The 22071-nt window shown below is 40.0% G+C and overlaps 1 protein-coding gene across 1 annotated transcript in view; it reads left to right on the forward strand.

Moving 5' to 3' along the window:
- Positions 1–609: 609 nt before the first annotated feature.
- Positions 610–22071, forward strand: part of ctnna1.S (catenin alpha 1 S homeolog) — a gene marked incomplete at its 5' end in the record, with an annotated part of 42907 nt that continues 21445 nt past the window's right edge. Inside the window, 10 exon segments of the mRNA NM_001090631.1 lie at positions 610–692; positions 8685–8787; positions 9443–9638; positions 11386–11552; positions 12117–12236; positions 16533–16796; positions 18627–18830; positions 19288–19368; positions 19889–20041; positions 21763–21855. Of these exon segments, the coding sequence (NP_001084100.1) occupies positions 8686–8787; positions 9443–9638; positions 11386–11552; positions 12117–12236; positions 16533–16796; positions 18627–18830; positions 19288–19368; positions 19889–20041; positions 21763–21855 (1380 nt within the window).

Consider the following 22071-nt stretch of genomic DNA (forward strand, 5'->3'; position numbering starts at 1 on the left):
GTTTGTGTATTAGTATCGCTAAAAAAACATTACTAAAGTAACTCCTGACTTAATGGAGTTTCTGTCCTGGCGTAATTTACCCGTGAGGGCAAATGCTAACAAAGTGCATTTGCTTTCTAAAGGGGGCACATGTTTATTTTATTATATGTTAGTTTTCAGTGTAATATGTCCCCTGAGGTCGCAGGAACTGTGTTTCAACTAAGTCGTACCCGCTTTATTTATTTTCACGCAAACCAGCAGGTTTCTATGACTTGACCATGCGTCACACTGTACCACACAGAAACGCGTGGGGGTGGGGTGAAACTATCGAAAGACGCTTTTTTCAATGTCTGCCCTACCTGATAAAGGGGTGTGGCATGCTGGGCTTGCCCTGCTAAGCCCCTCCCCTTTTATCCCCTTATTGCCTCACATTTCTTTGCGAATTAGTTGTGTAGAACAAATCGCCTCAAATACTCCAACAGCGAGCGGAACACAATTCATATGAAATTAATTTAGGCGTTATCTTTCCCCCAGTCCACACTTTAGACTTAAATAACTGGGAGGGGCTCCCAAACAGGAACTGCTCGTCTCATCCTGTTTCCTCCTACACTTCACGGGACTGGGATAAAGTGGAATTCGAGAGAGGGCTGCGCTGCCATTAGCCTGAGCCTCCGCCCAAAGTCGTCGTCGTCGTTGTTGTCGTCTCGGCGAAGGTGAGTTTAGAAAAAAAGTATTCCTTGTGCAAAAGTGCGAAGTTCTTCATAGCTGAAACTTCATGTGTCTTTGTTTTAAGTTATCTGCTGGCCGATAATGAAGTTGGTTTTAGTCGAAGGAAAGACTCTTCTGGGCCGCCGTAGTTTTTTTTTTTTAATCAGAGACCTCACTTATAATTATCTGTATGTGGCGAATTATTGGGCATTTAAAGTGACTTCCACCCACTTCAAGAAAACAAATGGTTGAGGGTTATTGTAGTTGTATAGGGAACAGGGAGAAATCATGGGGCCCAGTACAATAACATTTTCTGGGCCCCCTGGGCCCTGCCCAGACCATTGTAAAAACAATCTACACAGACACCAGTGATAAAAACGATAAACCCCCTCACTCACAGCTTTAAAAAAAAATCATTGGTGGTCAGCTCCCCCTATTAGTTAAAAAAAAAAAAAACCCCATTGGCGCAAGGGCCCCCACAAAAGTTTTTGGTGGTTAGGACCCCCCTTCAAGTTACAAAAAAATCATTGGTGGTCGGTGCCCCCCCCCCCCTAATAAAGTAAAAAAAAAAAAACAGTGGCACCAGGGCCCCCCCATAAACGTTTTTACAAAAACATTGGTTGTCAGGGGCCCCTATAGAATATTTAAAAAAAAACACTGGTGGCCAAGGGTTCAATAAAATAAAAAAATATTGGTGTTCAGTGGCACTTACCTGAGTTGCTTCTTCCAGGGTCAAACTGGGCAGGCAGAACTCTGGGGAAAAAACCCAGTGGGCTCCTGGCTCAGATCTGCACCCAAACCTGCGATTTGCAGGCTCGTTCCTGCTGCTCTTTCCTGCTATACCTGCCCAAAAACCATAGTGTGCACGTTTATGCGTGGGGAGGGGGGGGTGGTCGGGAGGGGGGCCCTAGACAGCAGCCCCGGTGGGCCCCAGTCCGATCCTGGCTTCTTTTGTAGCTTTGGGTCTTTTCGCAGCTTCAGAATTTTAACTCTGGGTCTTTTTGCGGCTTCTGATCTTCAGCACTTTGGTGCATGAACTTCGACGCTGTTAGGGGGCTAATTCGAAAAGTGCAGCACAGCCGGGCCCCCCTTTAGTCCCGGGCCCAGTACAGCTGTGCCCCCCTGATGGTGGCCCTGATAGGCAACGTGAGTTTAATCCAATGGAGCGGGTGTTTCCTAATAACCCAGTACGAAACATTGTTTTCGCGTTTTCCTTCATTTCGTTCCGTGGAAGAGAAAGTGCATTCACATGGATTTAGGGCATATTAATGGTTGTTCACTTGCCAAACACTTTTTTTCAGTTTAGTTGCTTTCAGATTGTTTCATATAAGGAAATACTTTTTTTTTTTCCAGTTGCTTTCTATCTCTTTTTTTTTAACTGTTTAACCAAAATTAAAGTTTAAAGGGGATTCTATTTGGAGGATTATTTTGCTGCAGCCGCTGGTTCTGCAGATTTGGAGAAAGTTTGTATAAACAATACAAAAACTATAAAATCCACATTAGATTACATGACAACACAGGACCCAGTGCAGTCTACATATTCTGATTATTAATCAGTCTTGCTGTATTGGCTTCTGGCAGATATTATTTGACTTGTGCTGTTTTGATAATTTATGATCCCTAAGCAACCCAGATCACACTGAGCATGTGCACAGTCTTGGTCTTGTAAAGATGTTTAACAAAGTTACAAGATGACTGCCCCGTGTGGCCAACTTTGAAAGCATAAATCATTTGTTTGATTAGGCTTTGTGGTGCAGTAATTCATGTTTAGTATACAAAATACAGCATTTCTAGCCTTATTTTATTTTACACTTTCATTGTCCTTTAATATAAGCTTCAGCATACTGACATAACCTTTCTAAATACAATAAATTAACTGTTCTCCAAAGAATAAAAAAGGGGATCAGTGCCTGTAGCAACAGAAACTAGTAACCCATATGGTGTAGTGTGTTTGACTCGATTAACTATTCTGCATGGTTTCTGTAATAATCAAGTTTATATTCACTATTCCTCTCTCAGCGTCTTGTGTCTCCTTATTCTCTCTTCATGCAGCAGTTGGGTGTCAGACATTCATTGACAGTTTGATCCAATATATCTTATAGGGGGCTTCCTTTCCTAGCAGATAAATTAGAGCTCTCTCAAATAACAGATTCCAGTACAAACAAATTCTAACAAAATAACTGCCTATGTAAAGAGACATTATATCTGGTGATTTTAAATGGGTTGTTCACCAACTAGTTGTTTTCAGTTAGATCACCAGAAATAACTACTTTTTCCAATTACAATTTTCTATGTATCACCGTAAAGTCTTTTTATTTTTAATTTTTTTTTCACCTTCTAAAACAGCTCTGGGAGGGGGGGGGGGGTCGCCGACCCTGTAAACCAGGGGTTACCAACCTTTTTTTCCTATGAGCCGCATTCAACTGTAAAAGAGTTGGGGAGCAACACAAGCATGAAAAATTTCCTAGAGGTGGCAAATAAGGGCTGTGATTGGCAATTGGTAGCCCCGATTAGTGATGTGCGGGCCGACGCAATGCCCGCGGGTCGGGCGGGTTCGGGTCGACCATGCACTGCTCCTCGCGTATGGCGGGCTGAGCTCTTCTCCTGCTCTCCCTGCCACCTTCAAATGCCGGCTTTATAGCCACGCGCCTGCTCGCCCTGCCCCTTTTGTGACATCAGCTGGGTATATAAAAAGAACCCGGAAGAGCGGGCGCAGGCTGAAGGAGGGAGGGTTAGGGTCGGTTGCGGGTTGGGAAAACCCCGACCCGCACATCACTAGCCCTTATGTGGGCCGTTAGTCTAAAGGAGGCTCTGTTTGTCAGTACATCTAGTTATACACAACCAAAACTTTCAGGAGTTCAAAAATAAGCACCTGCTTTGAGGCCACTGGGAGCAACATCCAAGGGGTTGGTGAGCAACATGTTGCAGATGAGGCACTGTGTCACGGTTGGCACCCTAAATCCAGAACAAGTGCTAGGCTCTCTGCTCTTGCTACTATTGTATCAATTCTAACAGTAAATGGAAAATATCTTTTTCTGGTGAACTACCTGAAACCATCTGAACGGGAAAAAGTGCTTGAAGGTGAACCCCCTTTAAGGCTTAAAGTAATTCAGCTCTTTTGCTCAGAGTATTTTAATTTATGCTGTGTATCCAAACATATTCAGTTTGTGTGTGTTTTGTATCATCTTTGCAGTATGAGAAGCGCATACGAAGATTTCCACACACAGTATAAATGTTTTTATTTTATGATCCCAGATACAGAGAGCTGCTTTCTGCCTGTAAGATAAAAGTAGCTGGGAGTGTCTTTACGCTGATAAGCTATAAATAAAGCAATGCACTGACCTTGAAAAATACTTTAAATGGGCGGTATAGCTTCTCGTAAAACATGATTTCAGTGGAGTGTCTTTTTTTTTTTTTTTTTTTTTTTTTTCCCCACTAAACAGGGGTCAGTCAATGGATGCCGTTTCTGCTGAGCATCTTGTTTTTTTTTTTTTTTAATCTAAAAAAAACCCCAATTTTTTGTTATTTCTTGGGTCAAACCGCAAATGGGGAGATTGAAACTCATTCATGCTTGGTTCTAGCGGGCTTTTGTGAACCTTAAAGGGGTTCTGTCATTATTTTTATGATGTATTTTTTTTATTTCTAATAATTCACTCTACAATATATAATTCCTGAACCAGCAAGTTAATTTATTTTTTTAGTTGTAATATTGGTGTGTAGGCAGCCATCTCAGGTCATTTTGCCTGGTCATGTGCTTTCAGAAAGAGCCAGCACTTTAGGATGGAACTCATTCTGGCAGGCTGTTGTTTCTCCTACTCAATGTAACTAGGATTGTCACCTGGCTGGTATTTTACTAGCCTGGCCAGTAAAAATGATGGCTGATCCCAATGTTAGTAATAGGGAAAAAATATAAATATATAGGAAGGCCAGTATTTTTTTTCCTGAAAAGGTGGCAACCCTAAATGTAACTGAACGTATCATAGTGGGACCTGGGATTCTACTATTGAGTGCTGTTCTTATATCTACCAGACAGCTGTTATCTTGTGTTAGGGAGCTGTTATCTTCCCATTGTTATGTTGTTAGGCTGCTGGAGGGGGGGGGGGAAGGGAAGGGGGATATCACTCCAACTTAACGGCAGTAAAGAGTGACTAAAGTTTATCAGAGCACTAGTCACATCACTTGGGGCAGCTAGTAAATAGACAAAATGTCAAGCCCCATGTCGGATTTTAAAATTAAATATCAGTTTGCTCTTTTGAGAAATGGATTTCAGTGCAGAATTCTGCTGGAACAGCACTATTAACTGATGTGTTTTGAAAAAAAAAAAATTCCCATGACAGCCGCCCTTTAATGTGCTGTTTCCCAGTATTTGCACAGTAGAGTAATGTTATAGACAAGTGGCTCACAAGCAACTTTTTGCTCACCCAACCCTTGCCTGTTGCTCTGTGGCCTCAAAGCAGGTGCTTATTTTTGAATTTTTGGTTTGGATACAAGTTTTGGTTGCATAAAACCAGGTGCACTGCCAAACTGAACCTCCCGTAGGCTGCCTGTCTACTGAGGGGCTACCAAATAGCCAATCACAGCCCTTGTTCAGTACCCCAGGAAATTTTCATGCTTTTGTTGCGCCCAACTTTTTTTTCAAGGGAATGTGGCTCATGGGTTAAAATGGTTGGGGACCCCTGTTCTAAACAGATGCTATAAAATTACTTTTATATAGTTATTTGGGCCCTGCCTCAAAGTTGTGGGGCAGGCTGTCTGCTGTTTTCTCACTGTCAGCCAGCTCTGTGTAGTTTGTGCTCTCCTCTTAGTACTATGTACATTTTTTTGTAAGCTGCAAGTGATGTTACCCTAACCCTTAAAAACGATATGCCTACTCCTCTCTGATGACTCCATGGAGGTGAAGCAGTATATAAATGCACAATGGAGGGAGGAGGAAAAGAGATGCACAAACCGCAAAGAATGTTGCACTGGCCAAATCTGTCCAACCAGTGGGTAAACTTGGCTGGGTCAAGCCAGCCGGGGGGCCCTAGGCGTACACACAAAACTGCAACAAGAAGAGTGAGCAGTAAGAGGACAAGGGACAGGATTAGGTTTAAGCGATGGAAAAGCTATGTGCCTTGTACCCAGGCAGCTCCTGTCATGAGGCAAGGTGACAAAAAAAGCCACCTCTTGTAACTTTAAGTGAGTGCAGAGAGCACTGTTGCACTCATTACACTAGCAATGCGGCCCCCTTTGATCCACTTCGATGCTGATCTTTTAAAGGAACACCAAACAAAGTATTTTAAGGGTATGACAATGTAATGTACCTTTGCCCTGCACTTGTAAAACTTGTGGGTTTATTTTAGAAAGGCTACAATAGTTGATATAAACAAGCTGCTGTGTAGCCATGGAGGCAGCCATTCAAACTGGGGGAAAAAGGAGAAAAGGCACAGGATACACAGCAGATAATAGAAAAGAACTGTAGTATACAACAGAATTCTTTAGAACTTGTTATTTACTGTGTATCCTGTGTATGAATGACTGCCCCCATGGCTATACAGCGGCTTGTTTCTGTAAACTGTAGTAGAGTTCCTGATGGAAACACACCAGCTGTACCAGTTAATTGAGATCATTACATTATATTTTCATTACTTTAATACACTTTAATTTTTGGTTCCTTTAAGTTCAGAGTGGGAGGGGGCAACATTGGATTTGCCCCTGCTAGCTCTCCCCACCGTTGCACCCTAGGCACGTGCATTTTCTTCCTACCACTAGTTCCTGCCCTGCTTGAGGGATTTGGACCAGTCCACACTAGTGCTTAACTATGGTAAATGCAGACTATTGGGAAAGGACCACATCAAACAGATGGTGATCATTGCCCCAAAAGGAAAATAAAACCGGGTCTGATTTTCAGCCAGATCACAAGCCCCATACATGCGTCAGTAAGATGCCTTCTCGTCTGGAAGGACAGAGTCTGCAGCTTTTAATAACCTATGTATGACCACCTTAACAGTGTCCCTGATGTGATCATTTTACTGAAAATTGCTTAATGTGGGCCTGCATGTTTTTCAGCACTACTTTGCACAATGTGACTAATTTGTGGGTTTGGCAGAGTAGAGCTTTAGATACAAACTGCAGGCAATACCATTCCTATACATACAGTATATCGAAACAATGTTGGCAAATCATCGCTTTTAAGATATTTTGAGAGGCAGGACTGCATCCATTTCTAAAAAAACATTGTATCTATTTAAACAAACACGCAAGGTTGCAGGGGAGGTTTGACCTGATTGTAAGGGTTTTAAAACAACAAAAAAAAAACTTGAGCTTGAGGTTTGCAAACAAATGGATCACATAATCAAGTTTGGCGCCCATGTCAAAACCCTAGCTATATTGTCTGCACTGTTGGCAGTGCCCTGATGAGTAGTGATGACATTCCGCCATTCATTGGTAACATAAGTAAGATGGGCACGGCTGTGATTTTGGAGTAAATGGATAAATTAAAGTTCAGCCCCTTTGGAAACCAGATTTTTGTTGGTTTTGCATTACCTGAGGAATGCAAAACGCTTTGTAAGAGAGTCTTCGTTCTGTGATCTTTTGTGAGCAAAAATAGTTGTTGACATCCTTTTAAATAAAAGAAAGTACCAGAGGAGTGTTGTTTGGTTGTAAGTAGTGGTAACATGAAATCATACTGCAGTTGGGGGGGGGTCTAAAGACGGCCAAGGCAGTTGCAAGTGGGGTCTGGTTATTGCACAATAAGTGACTGTGTACCTCCTCCTGGATGAGAGGATTTGTTGCACGTGGTCATTACATGCCCAAATGCATAAAGAGCAAAGCCACCTACAAACATATATAATCATACTGGCCTACATGGAGGAGCACTCAGCAGGGTCAGTGATGGTTAGTATGGGACATGTTCTGAGGAATGCATGGGACCTGGTGGCTTCCAGATAGCAGATCTTACCGTAATTTGGATCTTCATTCCTTAAGTCTACTAAAAAATCATTAGCATCACTGCATGCTGTACTGAAGACTTTGAGGTATGAACTTTAATTTGTACGGTTTGAATTTTTTGTTTGATGTAAAACACAAGCGAAGACTTGTTTGAATTTCCATGTACGTGGGTAGCTCCCGCTGCCTTATAGGGGAAGGAAACCTAGTTGGCCAAAAACCCTCCCCCCCCCTCCTGTGTGTTGCCTACCCGTCCCGCTGGGCAAATGCCCCTAACTTGTTACTTACCCTTCTGCGCAGGTCCAGTCCAGGGAGTTCAGACACAATCTTCTTCCTGCTTTGACAGGCGCATGCGCAGTAGGAGCATTTCGCCGGTACGATCTACTGCGCATGCGCCAAAAGTACTTGGTGACTTTTGCCGCATGCGCAGTAGATACGTACTGGCGAAATGCTCCTACTGCACATGTGACAAAACGCCGTTCAAAGCAGGAAGAAGATCGCGTGGAAGAAGATGTCGTCTGTGAACTCCCTGGACTGGACCTGCGCAGAAAGGTAAGTAACAAGTTAGGGGCATTTGCCCAGCGGGATGGGTAGGCCAGGGGGGGGGAGGGAGGGTGGGCAACACACGGGAGGGGGGAGGGTTTTTGCGCCAACTAGGTTTCCTTCCCCTTTATCTGGGATCTGATATGGATTTGTGCAGCTTATTTAAGATAAGTGTGAGGTTCTATGTGTATATGTCTAAAATGTACTGTATGGCAGATTAACATTGCCATAAGGCAGCCTTTAAGGACCCAGGATACTTTTCTGAGTTGCTTGCTACCATTTTTAGCGGATCCACTGTGGCAGTCCTGGACCACTTGTATGCTCTGTATAGGAACTGTGAATCTGAACTTTTACTATATAAACGCACGCACCCTGGGCGGGTACATTTTTCTTTTTGCCAGGAGTAAATCAAAAGTAATTTTATTCACTGGGAGGTGGCTAATAAAATGTCATCTTAATTGAATTTGACTTTCCTTGTCTTATCAGTCGATGGTGTAATTTTATTTTTTTTCCCCCCTTCCCTTAGCCATGACTCTCAATACAGGAAACATAAATTTCAAGTGGGATCCAAAAAGCTTGGAAATAAGAACACTAGCCGTTGAGAGACTTCTTGAGCCTTTAGTATCTCAGGTAAGTTAATTGACTTTTTTTCCATATGGGAGTATAATTTAGAGAATAATATACCCCCTACTATACTTGATAAGGCAATTTGGACTGAAAAGGATTTCTGTGACCATTAAGCAATCTCGTGAGATGGGATTGCACATATGGATATTTGCTGCGTTGTTTGCTGGTGACGTAATTATGTTGCATGTTGACAGTCTGCCAATATTTTGCATGTAAATTGCTTTTCCACTTGGCTTTTTTTTTCACAAAAGTTAAAACTAATTGGTGAGAAAACCAAAATGCATGTTTGGAAAAGAAAACTACAGGATGAAAAACGCTCACTGTCATGCATATGTGGTTTCATTGGCGTATTTACGCTCGACTATGCGTTTTTAAAACTGCAAAGTAAAAATGTCCCGTGTGACCTCACCCTAAATATTATTGGTACTTGAGTAATAAAATCATACTGTGCTTTATTGCCTTTACACTGTTTACTCCCACTGTTTACAAAGATTCTAGTATGCTTCATGTACAATTGCCTGTAGAATTGTACCTTTGTTGACATTCTTATTAACAAATAAATTATAAAGCAACAACATGTCACAACACTGTAACATTAAATTAACACTTATTAAATGAACACTAAATGTGATTCCTGCTCACGAATATTATTCTTCAGGTGACTACTTTGGTGAATACTAGCAATAAAGGACCATCCAATAAAAAGAAAGGGCGTTCAAAGAAAGCTCATGTTTTGGCTGCATCAGTGGAGCAAGCAACCCAAAATTTTTTGGATAAAGGAGACAAAATCGCAAAAGACAGCCAGTTTCTTAAAGAGGAACTCATTGCAGCAGTTGAAGATGTTCGGAAACAGGGTAAGTATCTCTATTCAATGCACTGTTAATACTGTATGGTATGTTCTTTCTCCCCTCTTTGTGTGTTATGTTCTTTTAAAAGAGACTGTGCCATGTATTTTCTCTTTCACAGGCCTAGTTGTTTTCTCTAAGCAGTTGTTGCCACTGGACCCACTTCCCCCTTAATCTTGTGGCTTGGGAAATTGTTACCAGACATTGTTGCAGTCTTGTGGCAAATTGCTGGTGTAACAGTGATTATAGGGTTATGCTTTTTGAGCGATCTGACCTACCATGCATGTGATGCTGGTGCAATTTATGGCCCTTTATCTGCTTAAGAATTTGTTTCTTTTGTTTAACATAATTGTATACACATTGCAGTATAACTCTAGATACTCAGTTTTACTCTATTTAATCTTTACTATTTGTAAATCAGCCTAGTGATGGATGCATTGGGTTATAACACAAGTCAACGTTGGGTGTTTGCTATGTATTGGCATTTGCATTGAGATGTGCAGGACAAAATAATTTAATTTGCACAGTCAAAATAAAATCAATACAGTTGTGGAGGAAAACGGTGGGTTAATTTTGGAGTCGCATACACATGCCCAGCGAACCATATGGCAATGAAAACAAAAGTAAATTGTGGGAGTTTAAGTCCTTGGGAAGTGGCTTGCTGAAAGAAGGGAGCCACTAAGCCTGGTATGGGGCATAGCAGAAAAAATGTTAAACTAAGATAGCAAAAGTGTGTTACTTGTAGTCATGGAGGCAGATTCACAAAAGGGTGAATTGTAGCCAGCGAACGATTCGGCACACTTTGCCAGGTGAAAATAAGTTACCGCTACGCTAATTCACAATAATGAGAAGTTGCGCCCTAGGTGCCGAACGATGGCGACTTTTCGCTTCTGCCTAACGAAACTTTGTTCGTCCTCTTACTCGTGGGTCAATTTGGGCGGTACATTTAAAGTCGTATGGACGTGTTTATTAAAGATGTTCTTGCAAATGCTTGAAGTGGCCACTTATTATTACAAATATCCAAGGAACTTTAATAAAGACAAAAGAGATGCCCTACACATGAGTCCACTCTCAAATGAATGTTCCATGCCTCTCAAATATCTGGGGGAAAATGTTAAGGCAAAAAAGTTTCATATTTCGGACTTTTTTAGGCAATCCTGCTTAAACAAAGGGAAAAGTCGCCATTGTTTTTACAACTTTAATGCATTTCAGGATGTGATGTAACTGACATAAGATTGAGGAGGATCGATCTAGCTTCATTTTAGCTGTTCGCATGGTCTGAGGTGGAGAAGTAAACTCTGGCGAAGTAGCGTTCAATAAAATTCGCACTTTATTGAATTTGTGGAATAACAACGGTTCTCCAGAGCGAGAAGTCGTCTGACGAGTACAAACACTAGTGACGGTCTCGTTGGCTAGCGAATTGTCACCAACACCTGTTAGTAAATTGGCGATGTCCCTGTGGATGGGATTTCTGGCGAAATGTTGCTAGCGTTAGCCACTTTGCCCTTCAGTGAATCTGCCCCATGGTATCTTGGTAGAACAACATAAATGCATGTAACTGTTTGATTAGAAAGATATGAATGAAAAGGCAACGCTTAAAAATAATTAAAATTTATGAAATTGAAGCCCATGATTAGAAATAAAGGGGGTAAATATAATGATGGCAACCCTTTTAATTTGTAATTAAAAAAAGTATCTCCCCTGAGCTTTCAGGTTTGTCATTGATTTCATTGACCTCTATGTTCTTGGCTTCTAGGTGAACAGATGAGAAGCGCCTCTGGAGAGTTTGCGGATGATCCTTGCTCTTCTGTTAAACGTGGAAACATGGTCCGTGCTGCACGTGCATTGTTGTCTGCTGTCACAAGGCTGCTGATTTTGGCTGACATGGCAGATGTGTACAGGTTACTGGTTCAGCTGAAAGTGGTAAATTGGCTTCTAAAACAGTTACATATCTACTTATTTGCAAACTGCTTATTACAATTATTTTGTTTAATAGTTATAAGTAGATAATATATCTTCTTCTGATAAAACTATTAAGATTTATACAAAGGCACTTAGCCTTGTACCCTTTTTATAACCGAATTCTTTAGGGGCTTGCATACTTTTTGTTTTCTGTTATAACAGCAGTCCTTTGTTTATGGCATGTATTGTAGATATAGTGAATAAAGTACCCCCTATTGTAAAATATAAGAATGTTATAAGTCACCAAGGAGTTCCATGACCATATAAAAGTACGAGGCCAAAGACGGAGTGCTTTTATACACATCAGTTTTCCCAGTGCAGGGCAATACAACATGATATTTTCATTACTTTAATAAAACACTATTTTTTTGGTGTTACTATTCCTTTAAGTACTTCAAGAACCCTGCTTAAACAGGACAAAGGCATACTCCTCAAAATAGCTGAAATTGACTTAAAGGGAAACATTTATACATTATATTTTTATTACTTTAAAACACTTACATTTTTTTTTTTTTGTTTAAATAGGTTGAAGAAGGTATTCTGAAATTAAGAAATGCTGGAACTGAACAAGATTTAGGAATACAATATAAGGCTTTGAGAGCTGAAGTGGATAAATTAAATGTCATGACGGCAAAGAGACAACAGGTAGAACATTTTTTTTAATGTGTGTGTGTGTGTGTGAAAAAATCCTTTAACCTATTTGCTAGATTTCTTTTGGATTTTTTTCTCTTAAATTGTTAATTGAAAATGGTTTTACATTGTACACATGTTTGATCGTTCATATGAGAAACAATTTGTGTCCAGTGTTAAAGGAAAACTATACCCCCAAAATGAACATTTAAGCAACAGATCGTTTACATCATATTAAGTGGCATATTAAAGAATCTTGCCAAACTGGTCATATATTTAAGTAAATATTGCCATTTTATATCTCTTGCCTCGAGCCACCATTTCGTGATTGTCTGTGTGCTGCCTCAGAGATTACCTGACCAGAAATACTGCAGCTCTAACTGTAACAACAACAAGAAGTGTTGAAGCAAAAGACAGAACTCTGTCTGTTAATTGGCTCATGTGACGTAACCAGTATGGTTTGTTTACAAACACGAATCACCCCTTGGTTTTTATCCTTCTAATTCCGGTGGAGGTCTGACTGCAGTCAGTATTCAAAAATTTCACAATATCCAAAGAATAGAAAAGAACCCCCACTAGAACAGACTAAACTCAGGCAGTCACAAAGTATTATTGACACACTTATTTATAGTTAGTTAAATAGTAAACACTTGAATAAACACCACTAATCAGTGCATGAGGCTGAATATGCCACTTATTAAATTGTTATAAAGTGCTGTGCAATAAGTTATAAAGTGCAGTGCAAAGGATTATTAGTGAGGAGCTTGAAGGGCCAAGTTTCTTCTTTCCCACATTAATATTCGGCAATTAATAGTGATACCAAATTGATCACCAATTTCTAAATTACTAATAATGCTAAAAGAAAAAAAAAGTTATAGAAATAAATAATTCAATTAAAAAACAAGTTCAGACATAATGGTGATCTATATAAATAAATAATAAATGCTCCCCAATGTCCCTGTGTGTATGGAAGCCCTTGATGTGGTAAGATTAATGCAGGATCTGCAAGTAAAGAATTGGAATGAGTAAGGGCGAGCCATAAGGGGTGTCACGTCTTGCGAGATGGCTCCGAGTTGCGGCATGGGTGTCATGGCAACGGCGGCACCAATAGGAGGGAGGTACACGCACTCCTCGCGATAGGTGTAGTGGGAGCGTGTGAGTACGCGCGATCTCGGGGTGAGATCTCGCGAGAACTGATTGACGTGACGCAGGACGCGGAAGTAACTTAAACCACGCGTCCCAGGGAACATTATTATTACGCCTTGACAAAGCTAACATAGCGAAACGCGCGTCGGCGTTGCATTTCCAGATCTGGTTATCTTTTAAAACGATATACTTAACTTGGGGTCAAACAATTTTCGGAGGGTGGTGGAAAGAATCTTTGCTCGGTTCAACTCCTTCTCTTTCTCTGCAATACTAAACTCCCAGGAGACCGTGGAATTGTGGTTTTATAGGATATCGTAGTCTCTTAAATCAGCTTAGGGCTTAGTTAATCACAAGACCACAGTCCCGGTTACTCTGCCTTCTCCACCTTTGTGGTGTCCCAGGGATAGAACAAATTAGGTAGTAGTTTTGGGACAACTCCACCTTCTCTTTTTTCATTTTCCTCCTTTCCTCATGAATTTGAGCATTGATTTTTAGTTTTTATCCTATCTAATGGCAGCCTAGTTAATTAACTAATTTAACCTTATTAATTAGGAAGGATTACTAAATTCATTCAGCACTGTAGCACTTTATAATCCAATGTATTCAATATTCTCATTTTAGTCAATCTATTATAACTATCAACTTATTTTCTTTTAGCATTATTAGTAATTTAGAAATTGGTGATCAATTTGGTATCACTCTATTAATTGCCGAATATTGATGTGGGAAAGAAGAAACTTGGCCCTTCAAGCTCCTCACTAATAATCCTTTGCACTGCACTTTATAACTTATTGCACAGCACTTTTATAACAATTTAATAAGTGGCATATTCAGCCTCATGCACTGATTAGTGGTGTTTATTCAAGTGTTTACTATTTAACTAACTATAAATAAGTGTGTCAATAATACTTTGTGACTGCCTGAGTTTAGTCTGTTCTAGTGGGGGTTCTTTTCTATTCTTTGGACAGTATGGTTTGTTGGTATGTTTGTGTGCACAGTGAATTGTATGATCCCAGGGGGCGGCCCTTATTTTTTAAAAAGGCAATTTTCTATTTATGATTACCCAATGGCACATACTATTAAAAAAAGTATATTATGAAAATGGTTTATTTACATGAAGCAGGGTTTTACATATGAGCTGTCTTATGCAATATCTTTTTATAAAGACCTACATTGTTTGTGGGGTCCAGTTTTGGTTTAACACTTTTTTGGTCCTTAAAATACTAACTAGATTTAGGATTCCTTGTTGGAATATAGTTCAAGAGCATGTGTTGAAGGGCATGTCCCCAAATGTCTGTTGGTATCTTACTTGAAGTCTTTCTACAGAAGCATCTGTGTGGTGTGTGCTTATGATGTCATCCTTCGTTTTTGTAAAGCCATTTTATAATGATTCTTTGGGCTGCTAGACACAGCATTACTGGTGCCTACACTGCTTCACAGATAGATGCTAGGGAGTATCAAAATTGGACTTTGGCCATAACAAGACTCTGGAGCTGTGTGGTAGAAAATCATTGTCGAACCAATATTGTTGTACACAGTTCCATTGACTTCAGCTGTAGGACCGTCCAACTAAGACCTATGAACTGGATTATAGTCCTTCAAGGGAATGTCAATCTATTACCAAGATCTAATTTCACCTCTTTTGTATGACAAAATTTTTTGTAATAGTCTGTCACCATGTTGTACTTTGATTTGAATTTTATTTAAAATACAACCCAATATCACTGCTATGACTGGTGCATTGGGTATAAAATAACAATTTCTGTGGAAACCGAACCTTCTAACACTAAAACATTTAAAAACTTACCGTATATACTCGTGTATAAGCCGACCCGTGTATAAGCCGAGGTACCTAATTTACCTAAGAAAACTGGAAAAATTTATTGACTCGTGTATAAGCCTAGGGGCCCCATGTCAGATTTCAAAATGTGAATGTGACCCAGCCGCAACAATTGGGGGACACTGGGCAGGTACCTGTTACTGTCTGTGACTGACTGTGTCGCCGACCGGATTTCATGTTTGCTTCCCTCTGCCACCCCTATTTCATGTTTGCTTCCCTCTGCCACTTCCCCCCCCCATCTGTCGCTCTCCCCACCCTGGCTGCTCTTCCCTCTGTCCTTCCCTCTGTCACCTCTGCTCTTCCCTCTGTCACCTCTGCTCTTCCCTCTGTCCTTCCCTCTGTCACCTCTGCCCCAGCCGGACTGCCTGTGACTGCCTGTGTCGCCGCCCGGAGCAGGTCCAGGAGCTCCGGGCGGCGCGTCCTTCCCTGCCGGCGTTCGCTTTCAAAATGGCGGCGCCCATGGCCGCCACGTGGGTAGCGGCCGGCGCCGCTACCCACGTGGCGGCCATGGGCGCCGCCATTTTGAAAGCGAACGCCGGCAGGGAAGGACGCGCCGCCCGGAGCTCCTGGACCTGCTCCGGGCGGCGACACAGGCAGTCACAGGCAGTCCGGCTGGGGCAGAGGTGACAGAGGGAAGGACAGAGGGAAGAGCAGAGGTATGACCCGCGTATAAGCCGAGTTTGAGTTTTTCAGCACATTTTGGGTGCTGAAAAACTCGGCTTATACGCGAGTATATACGGTAGTTCCTTTTTCCTTTATAAATCATGTTTGTATCTTCTAGTAAAGGAACTAGCCCTAAAAATCCTACTAGCAAAAGTGTTTTGCAGTGGATTTTTTTTGCTTTATAGAAATACAGTGAGAGCTGTGCAGATGTGTAATTCTCTCCCTGAATCAGTGGTACAGGCTGATACATTAGATAGCTTTAAGAAGGGGTTAGATGGCTTTTTAGCAAGTGAGGGAATACAGGGTTATGGAAGATAGCTCATAGTACAAGTTGGTCCATTGACTAGTACAATTGCCATTTTGGAGTCAGGAAGGAATTTTTCCCCCTTCTGAGGCAAATCTGAGGCTTCAAATAGGGTTTCTTGCCTTCCTCTGGATCAACTAGCTGTTAGGCAGGTTAAAATAGAGTTAAAAGGTTTAACTTGATGGACGTGTATGTAATTTTATTTATTTTTTTAACCGGACTTACTTTGTAATTTGTGTGAAATTAAATTGTGTAAATGTATTATTTAATTGCATGTAATTTAAAGCTTTATTTTCTTATTTAGAAGTCATGTTGTTCTATGCATTATATAAAGAACATCCTTGTATGTATGTTTTAGGAATTAAAGGATATTGGCCACAGAGATCAGATGGCTGCAGCTCGTGGTATTCTTCAGAAGAGCATTCCTATTCTTTACACTGCTTCACAGGCATGTCTGCAGCATCCCGATGTAGCTGCATACAAAGCTAATAGGGACTTGGTATATAAACAACTTCAACAAGCTGTCAGTGGCATTTCAAATGCAGCCCAAGCTACATCGTCTGAAGAAAGTGCTCAACAACAAGGAGGTGGAGAACTTGCTGTTGCCCTAAATAATTTTGATGTAAGTATGGCAGTGGGGTTTCACTACACTATATTTAAGGGTTCTAAATGCTTAACTTAAGCCTGCAATAGTTATATTGTAATGAATACCAATAGATCAGGCACTATAAGGTAGTTGACAATTGTACCTTCTCTAAATGCATTGGGTTTCTGTGTAGTGTGCTGCAAGAATTTTACATTTTGTCCTTTAAGTTTAATCTGCTTAATGAGACCTGCTAACAAGAGTGGTATAAGTGGAACTCCTTTAATGCTTTAACCGCCTGTTATACAGAAGCCGAAACACATAAGAAATATATTTTATTTTAATGTATGAAAATACAACGGACTGGTAAAAACCCTATCCCATGAGCATGCAATAACTTATTTATAGTCTTATTGAGTGGCAGCACACTACTGAGTTTTCAAATAGTATTATTGGAAGTTATACTTTAGATTGCAAGGCAAAAAAAAAAACAAAACTAATAGGAATCCCTGCTGAAGAAACATTCTGAACACATTCTAACAAATACAAGATGAGTAGATATGCATACTTCTCAACTATAAAGCTTTGCCAAAAATTTAATTTGTAACATTTTAGGAGATTTGCTTTTTACAGAACCTTTTATACAGATTTCATTGGTCCAAATATAGAGCATCCTAACTTAAAACTATGTTTACAAAACTATGTGCTATCTAGATCCCCTGCCCTTCCAAAAAAAATTAATATGGTGCCTATGAATTTTAGCTGTCGCAGCGCCTGCATTTTTGTGTTGTAAAAATGAAGGTCGTTAAGGTGACCTTAAGGCCACAGTCACACATAACCTACCCTCCTCTTTGGATCTGTGTAGCTGTAATTAGGCTAGGGCCAGAAGTAGAGGTAGGCAGAAGTGACACATGCCTCTTCCATGGCCTACACCAGGGATCCCCAACCTTTTGAACCCGTGAGCAACATTCGGAAGTAAAAGGCGTTTGAGAGCAACACTTGTATGAAAAATGTTCTTGGGGGGGGGGCCAAATAAGTGCTGTGATTGGCCATTTGGTAGTCCCTATGTGGATTGTCAACCTACATTGAGGCTCTGTTTGGCAGTGCACCTGGTTTTTATGCAGCCAAAACTTGCCTCCAAGCCTGGAATTCAAAAATAAGCACCTGCTTTGAGGTGACTGGGAGCAACATCCAAGGGGTTGGAGAGCAACATGTTGCTCACAAGCTACTGGTTGGGGATCACTGGCCTACACCTAGTCCTGACACTTGTGCTGTCACTGCCTGCTGGTCTTGTAAGCTCCCATGCTCTTGCTGTCAATTCATGTGCTCATGCTATGTTTTATTTGAAAGTATGAGTGCCATAATTATTAAACTTTAAAGCTTCAGTGAAAAAATAAATAAAAAATAAAAGTAAACAGAAATGCAGGGCGAAATAATACAAATCAATAAATTTGCTTAAGTGTTGCAGGAATGACGAAGGCATACTCCTTGGCCTGTTTCTGATGGAGTTGTCACCTATTTTGACACTATACACCAGTGACTGAGAGAAACAAGTGCCAAATAACTGTTTTTTCCCAGGAACAGTTTAAGCCAGCCAGCATGTAAAACATATGTGCTTGGTGGGCAAAGCGTTAAATGGTTCTTTTATATCAATATTGCAAAGCGAGCTTCCTGAACTCTAGATGCTCTACTCTTCAGGCAGAAATTATACAAAATTATGCTGAAAGTTCTGGGTGTTGCTTGGTGCCATTTTTAAAGATCTTGGTGTTCATTGTATACATTTTAAATAACACCTTTGAGTTGTATTTTAACACTTATTATAAGTGGTGAAGTAACTTTTTTAAAACTTTCTCCCCTTTGTTAAAACAGAAACAAATCATTGTGGATCCTCTTGGCTTTAGTGAAGAAAGATTTAGACCTTCACTAGAGGAGCGTTTAGAAAGCATCATTAGTGGAGCAGCCCTAATGGCAGATTCTTCTTGCACACGAGATGATCGCCGGGAACGTATTGTTGCTGAATGCAACTCTGTGAGACAAGCTCTACAAGATCTCCTTTCTGAATACATGGGAAATGTAAGTGTGGTTTTTATTTTTAGACTGTGCTTGTTTTGGTACACATACCAGTTATAGTCACACACAGTTAATTGTTCTGTGACAGACGTCATTTTTTCTTGTACATAGCTGGCCAACCAAAATATCCTACAACCATCCCCCATCTCACCCATTCTCATAATTTCAATGCCTTTGTCAAGAATGAAAAATAATGAAATGGTGGATGGCATAAGCAAGCCTAATACAGAATTCACTGGCATGCTCAAACCTTGACAAAAAAATTTAGACATGTTAAGCACTGTCCAACTAACTACATTTCAAAAAAAGTAAAAAAAAAAATTTCTATATGATGTCACAAATAAAACTAGGCAGGTACCTATTTTTAATAGTTAAACATGTTATTTTTTTTATATCCTTGATATGATTGAGATCCATTGTATTACTGGTGTCTTTATAATTTTTATAACTTACCTTGCAGACTGGCCGCAAGGAACGTGGTGATGCTCTAAATTCAGCAATCGACAAAATGACAAGGAAAACCAGAGACTTGCGTAGACAGGTAGTTTTTCAGCTTTTGTCATTCTCTACATAGTGTTACTTTCTGAACCATAATACAATTTTTTTTTTTTTTTTAATTTTTTTGCTGGTGGGGGGGATAGACAATACTTGCTTCCAAATATTGCTTTCTGCTGTAACACCATGCAAGATGTCTAGGACCCACTGCGTTATGGTGCCCTATACATGTATAAACCAGTTGTGAATAAGTAGCAAAGAATGCTGTCCATGTAATCTATCTTGGCAGTATCTGTCTATTATTGTTTGCCAGATAGACCAATACTATGAGTGGCCGTACATAGTACCCAGTGGCAAAGCTATAGGGGAAGCGGATGCTACTTCCATTACCTTTGGAAGTTGAGGAGCAGTGGTAAAAATGTCTGTCAAACTTTGTCAATTTACAAATATTGGAATAGTGGTAGGAATCGCCTGCTCTAAAGATATTTTATACCCATGTCGGCTTGCTTTCCAGGATATATCTGACAAGTTTATAAACCATATATATAATTTTCTCCCCCCCCTAGTTGAGAAAGGCTGTTATGGACCATGTTTCTGACTCTTTCTTGGAGACCAATGTACCACTACTTGTGTTGATTGAGGCTGCAAAGAATGGAAATGAAAAAGAAGTTAAAGAGTATGCACAAGTATTTCGTGAACATGCCAATAAACTGATTGAGGTAAAAATGGACACTTACCTTTTTTTTTTTTTCAAGATGTTACTTTGTTTTAAATGTAAAAATGTAATGCTTCTACAAACTATGAACTCCAAACTACGTATCTCTTACCAATAACTATAATCCATAGCAACCAATAAGAGGTTTGCTTTTGAGCAGGTGACCACCAAATGCTTCCTGCTGATTGATTGCTATAGGCGACCAATAGCAATTTCTGGTCATCTTGTTAATGTAAACCTCTAAGAAACTGCACTTTCATGTGGCACAGAAAATTAGTAGCTTAATATCTAAATTCAATTTAATACCGTAGTTCATAATTTTAAAAATAAGATACTTCAGAGGTAGAATTTAACTTGTTAATGGCGTGTCGAAAAAAGATTAAAAAATACCTTAATTTTTATTAGCATTGCCAATTGGTCGATTCCAAGAGGCAGTGAAACAACCTTTAAAATTTCCCCTAAACCATCATGTGAAAAAGCGGTTCCATTCCATATAATTTTTTTATTTTTATTTACAAGTGTCTTCTAATTGACATTCCTTAATTCTGTTAAGTGATCCTGGATTTTGCCACTGACCTCTCCAAAAATCACAATTTAGGTTCACTTCCATCCTGAAAACAATTAACTTGTCAATATGCACCCTAGGTAGATTTTGGGTCAAAACTGCACTGGGTTGTAAGGGGCTCACTCTCTGATTAAAAAACCTCTGTCATGTGACATTCAACTGGACGATTCTTTCATAGAAATTGACAATGGCCACTACATGAAATGCTTAGTAAATGGTGTAAATGCTCTGGTAAATAACTGATATATGAACGCCCCCTTTAAACCAGTAACACAATATAGTGGCCTTCTCTGACACCTCTGTGAAAAACCATTCTATGTCTCAGTGAGTAGAAAAACTGACAAATATACCCATTTGCCCTCCTAACCACTTTTAAGGGCTACAGCACTTGTAGGGGGTTGACGGACACTGCTAAAAACAGTGGTCATAGAACATCTCGTTGACTCTCTCTTAATATTAAATGAAAAGTGCCATGGCTGAACCACATGGGGATAGATCCTCTTTCTAAAACGCTCACTTGAGGTCCTCGATTATCGACTCCATTTTTATAAGAAAAAAAAACTAAATACTGAGAGAAAAAACTTTCATTCCATAGAAAAATAAGGCAACATCTACTCTGCCCTCTGCAGAAATGTCAGAATGCAATAAGTACTATAATAAACAAGGTAGTGTTTTCTTGATTGGTGTGCACATTGTTGTACATAGTATGTCAACAAATTTAAACTTTTAAAGTAGGTTTCTAAAAAGCTAAGCGAGAATGTAATTAACATTGAGGATATATTTGGATCTTTGTGCAATCTTTCTTGCTACCTACATGTTTTTAAACGTAAGAACCCATAAATACACCATAACATGTTTCCATGCAAATAGTTTCCTGGCTAAATCAAACATAGAGCCCCAATGTATCAAGCCACACATGTATATTATTAAGCAATGATATTCTGTCCATATTTTGCTACCCCATCTTCTCATCTTTCTACTTCTTTCCCCATCCTTTTTTTCTTTATCCTCCTTTTTAAGCAACGCTATTCTGTCCATATTTTGCTACCCCGTCTTCTCATCCTTCCACTTTATATCCTTCTCTTGGTATTTTTGTTTAAAAAAAATTTTTTTGTGGAAAGTGTTGGTATGAACACGTATTTTACATATCTTTATTTTAGGTAGCCAATTTGGCCTGTTCCATATCCAACAACGAAGAAGGTGTAAAACTAGTCCGTATATCTGCTGGACAGCTTGAATCTCTTTGCCCACAGGTACCTTAAAATATAAATACAACTTCAGGTTATCTCTTGCCTTTGACCTCCTATTCTACTTAACATTTTTTTTTCTTGCATGATGGGGGCATAATTAGTTGGCTTTCTAATAAAGCTAGACTAAATGGGGGGCTCAAAGAAATGTTGTGATTTGTTGGCACAGTTAGTTTGGATTGTGTAGGACTGGGGCACCAAGGACCCATAAGAAAACTTGAC

The sequence above is a fragment of the Xenopus laevis genome, chromosome 3S, assembly GCF_017654675.1.
Source record: "Xenopus laevis strain J_2021 chromosome 3S, Xenopus_laevis_v10.1, whole genome shotgun sequence".
Taxonomy (NCBI): domain Eukaryota; kingdom Metazoa; phylum Chordata; class Amphibia; order Anura; family Pipidae; genus Xenopus; species Xenopus laevis.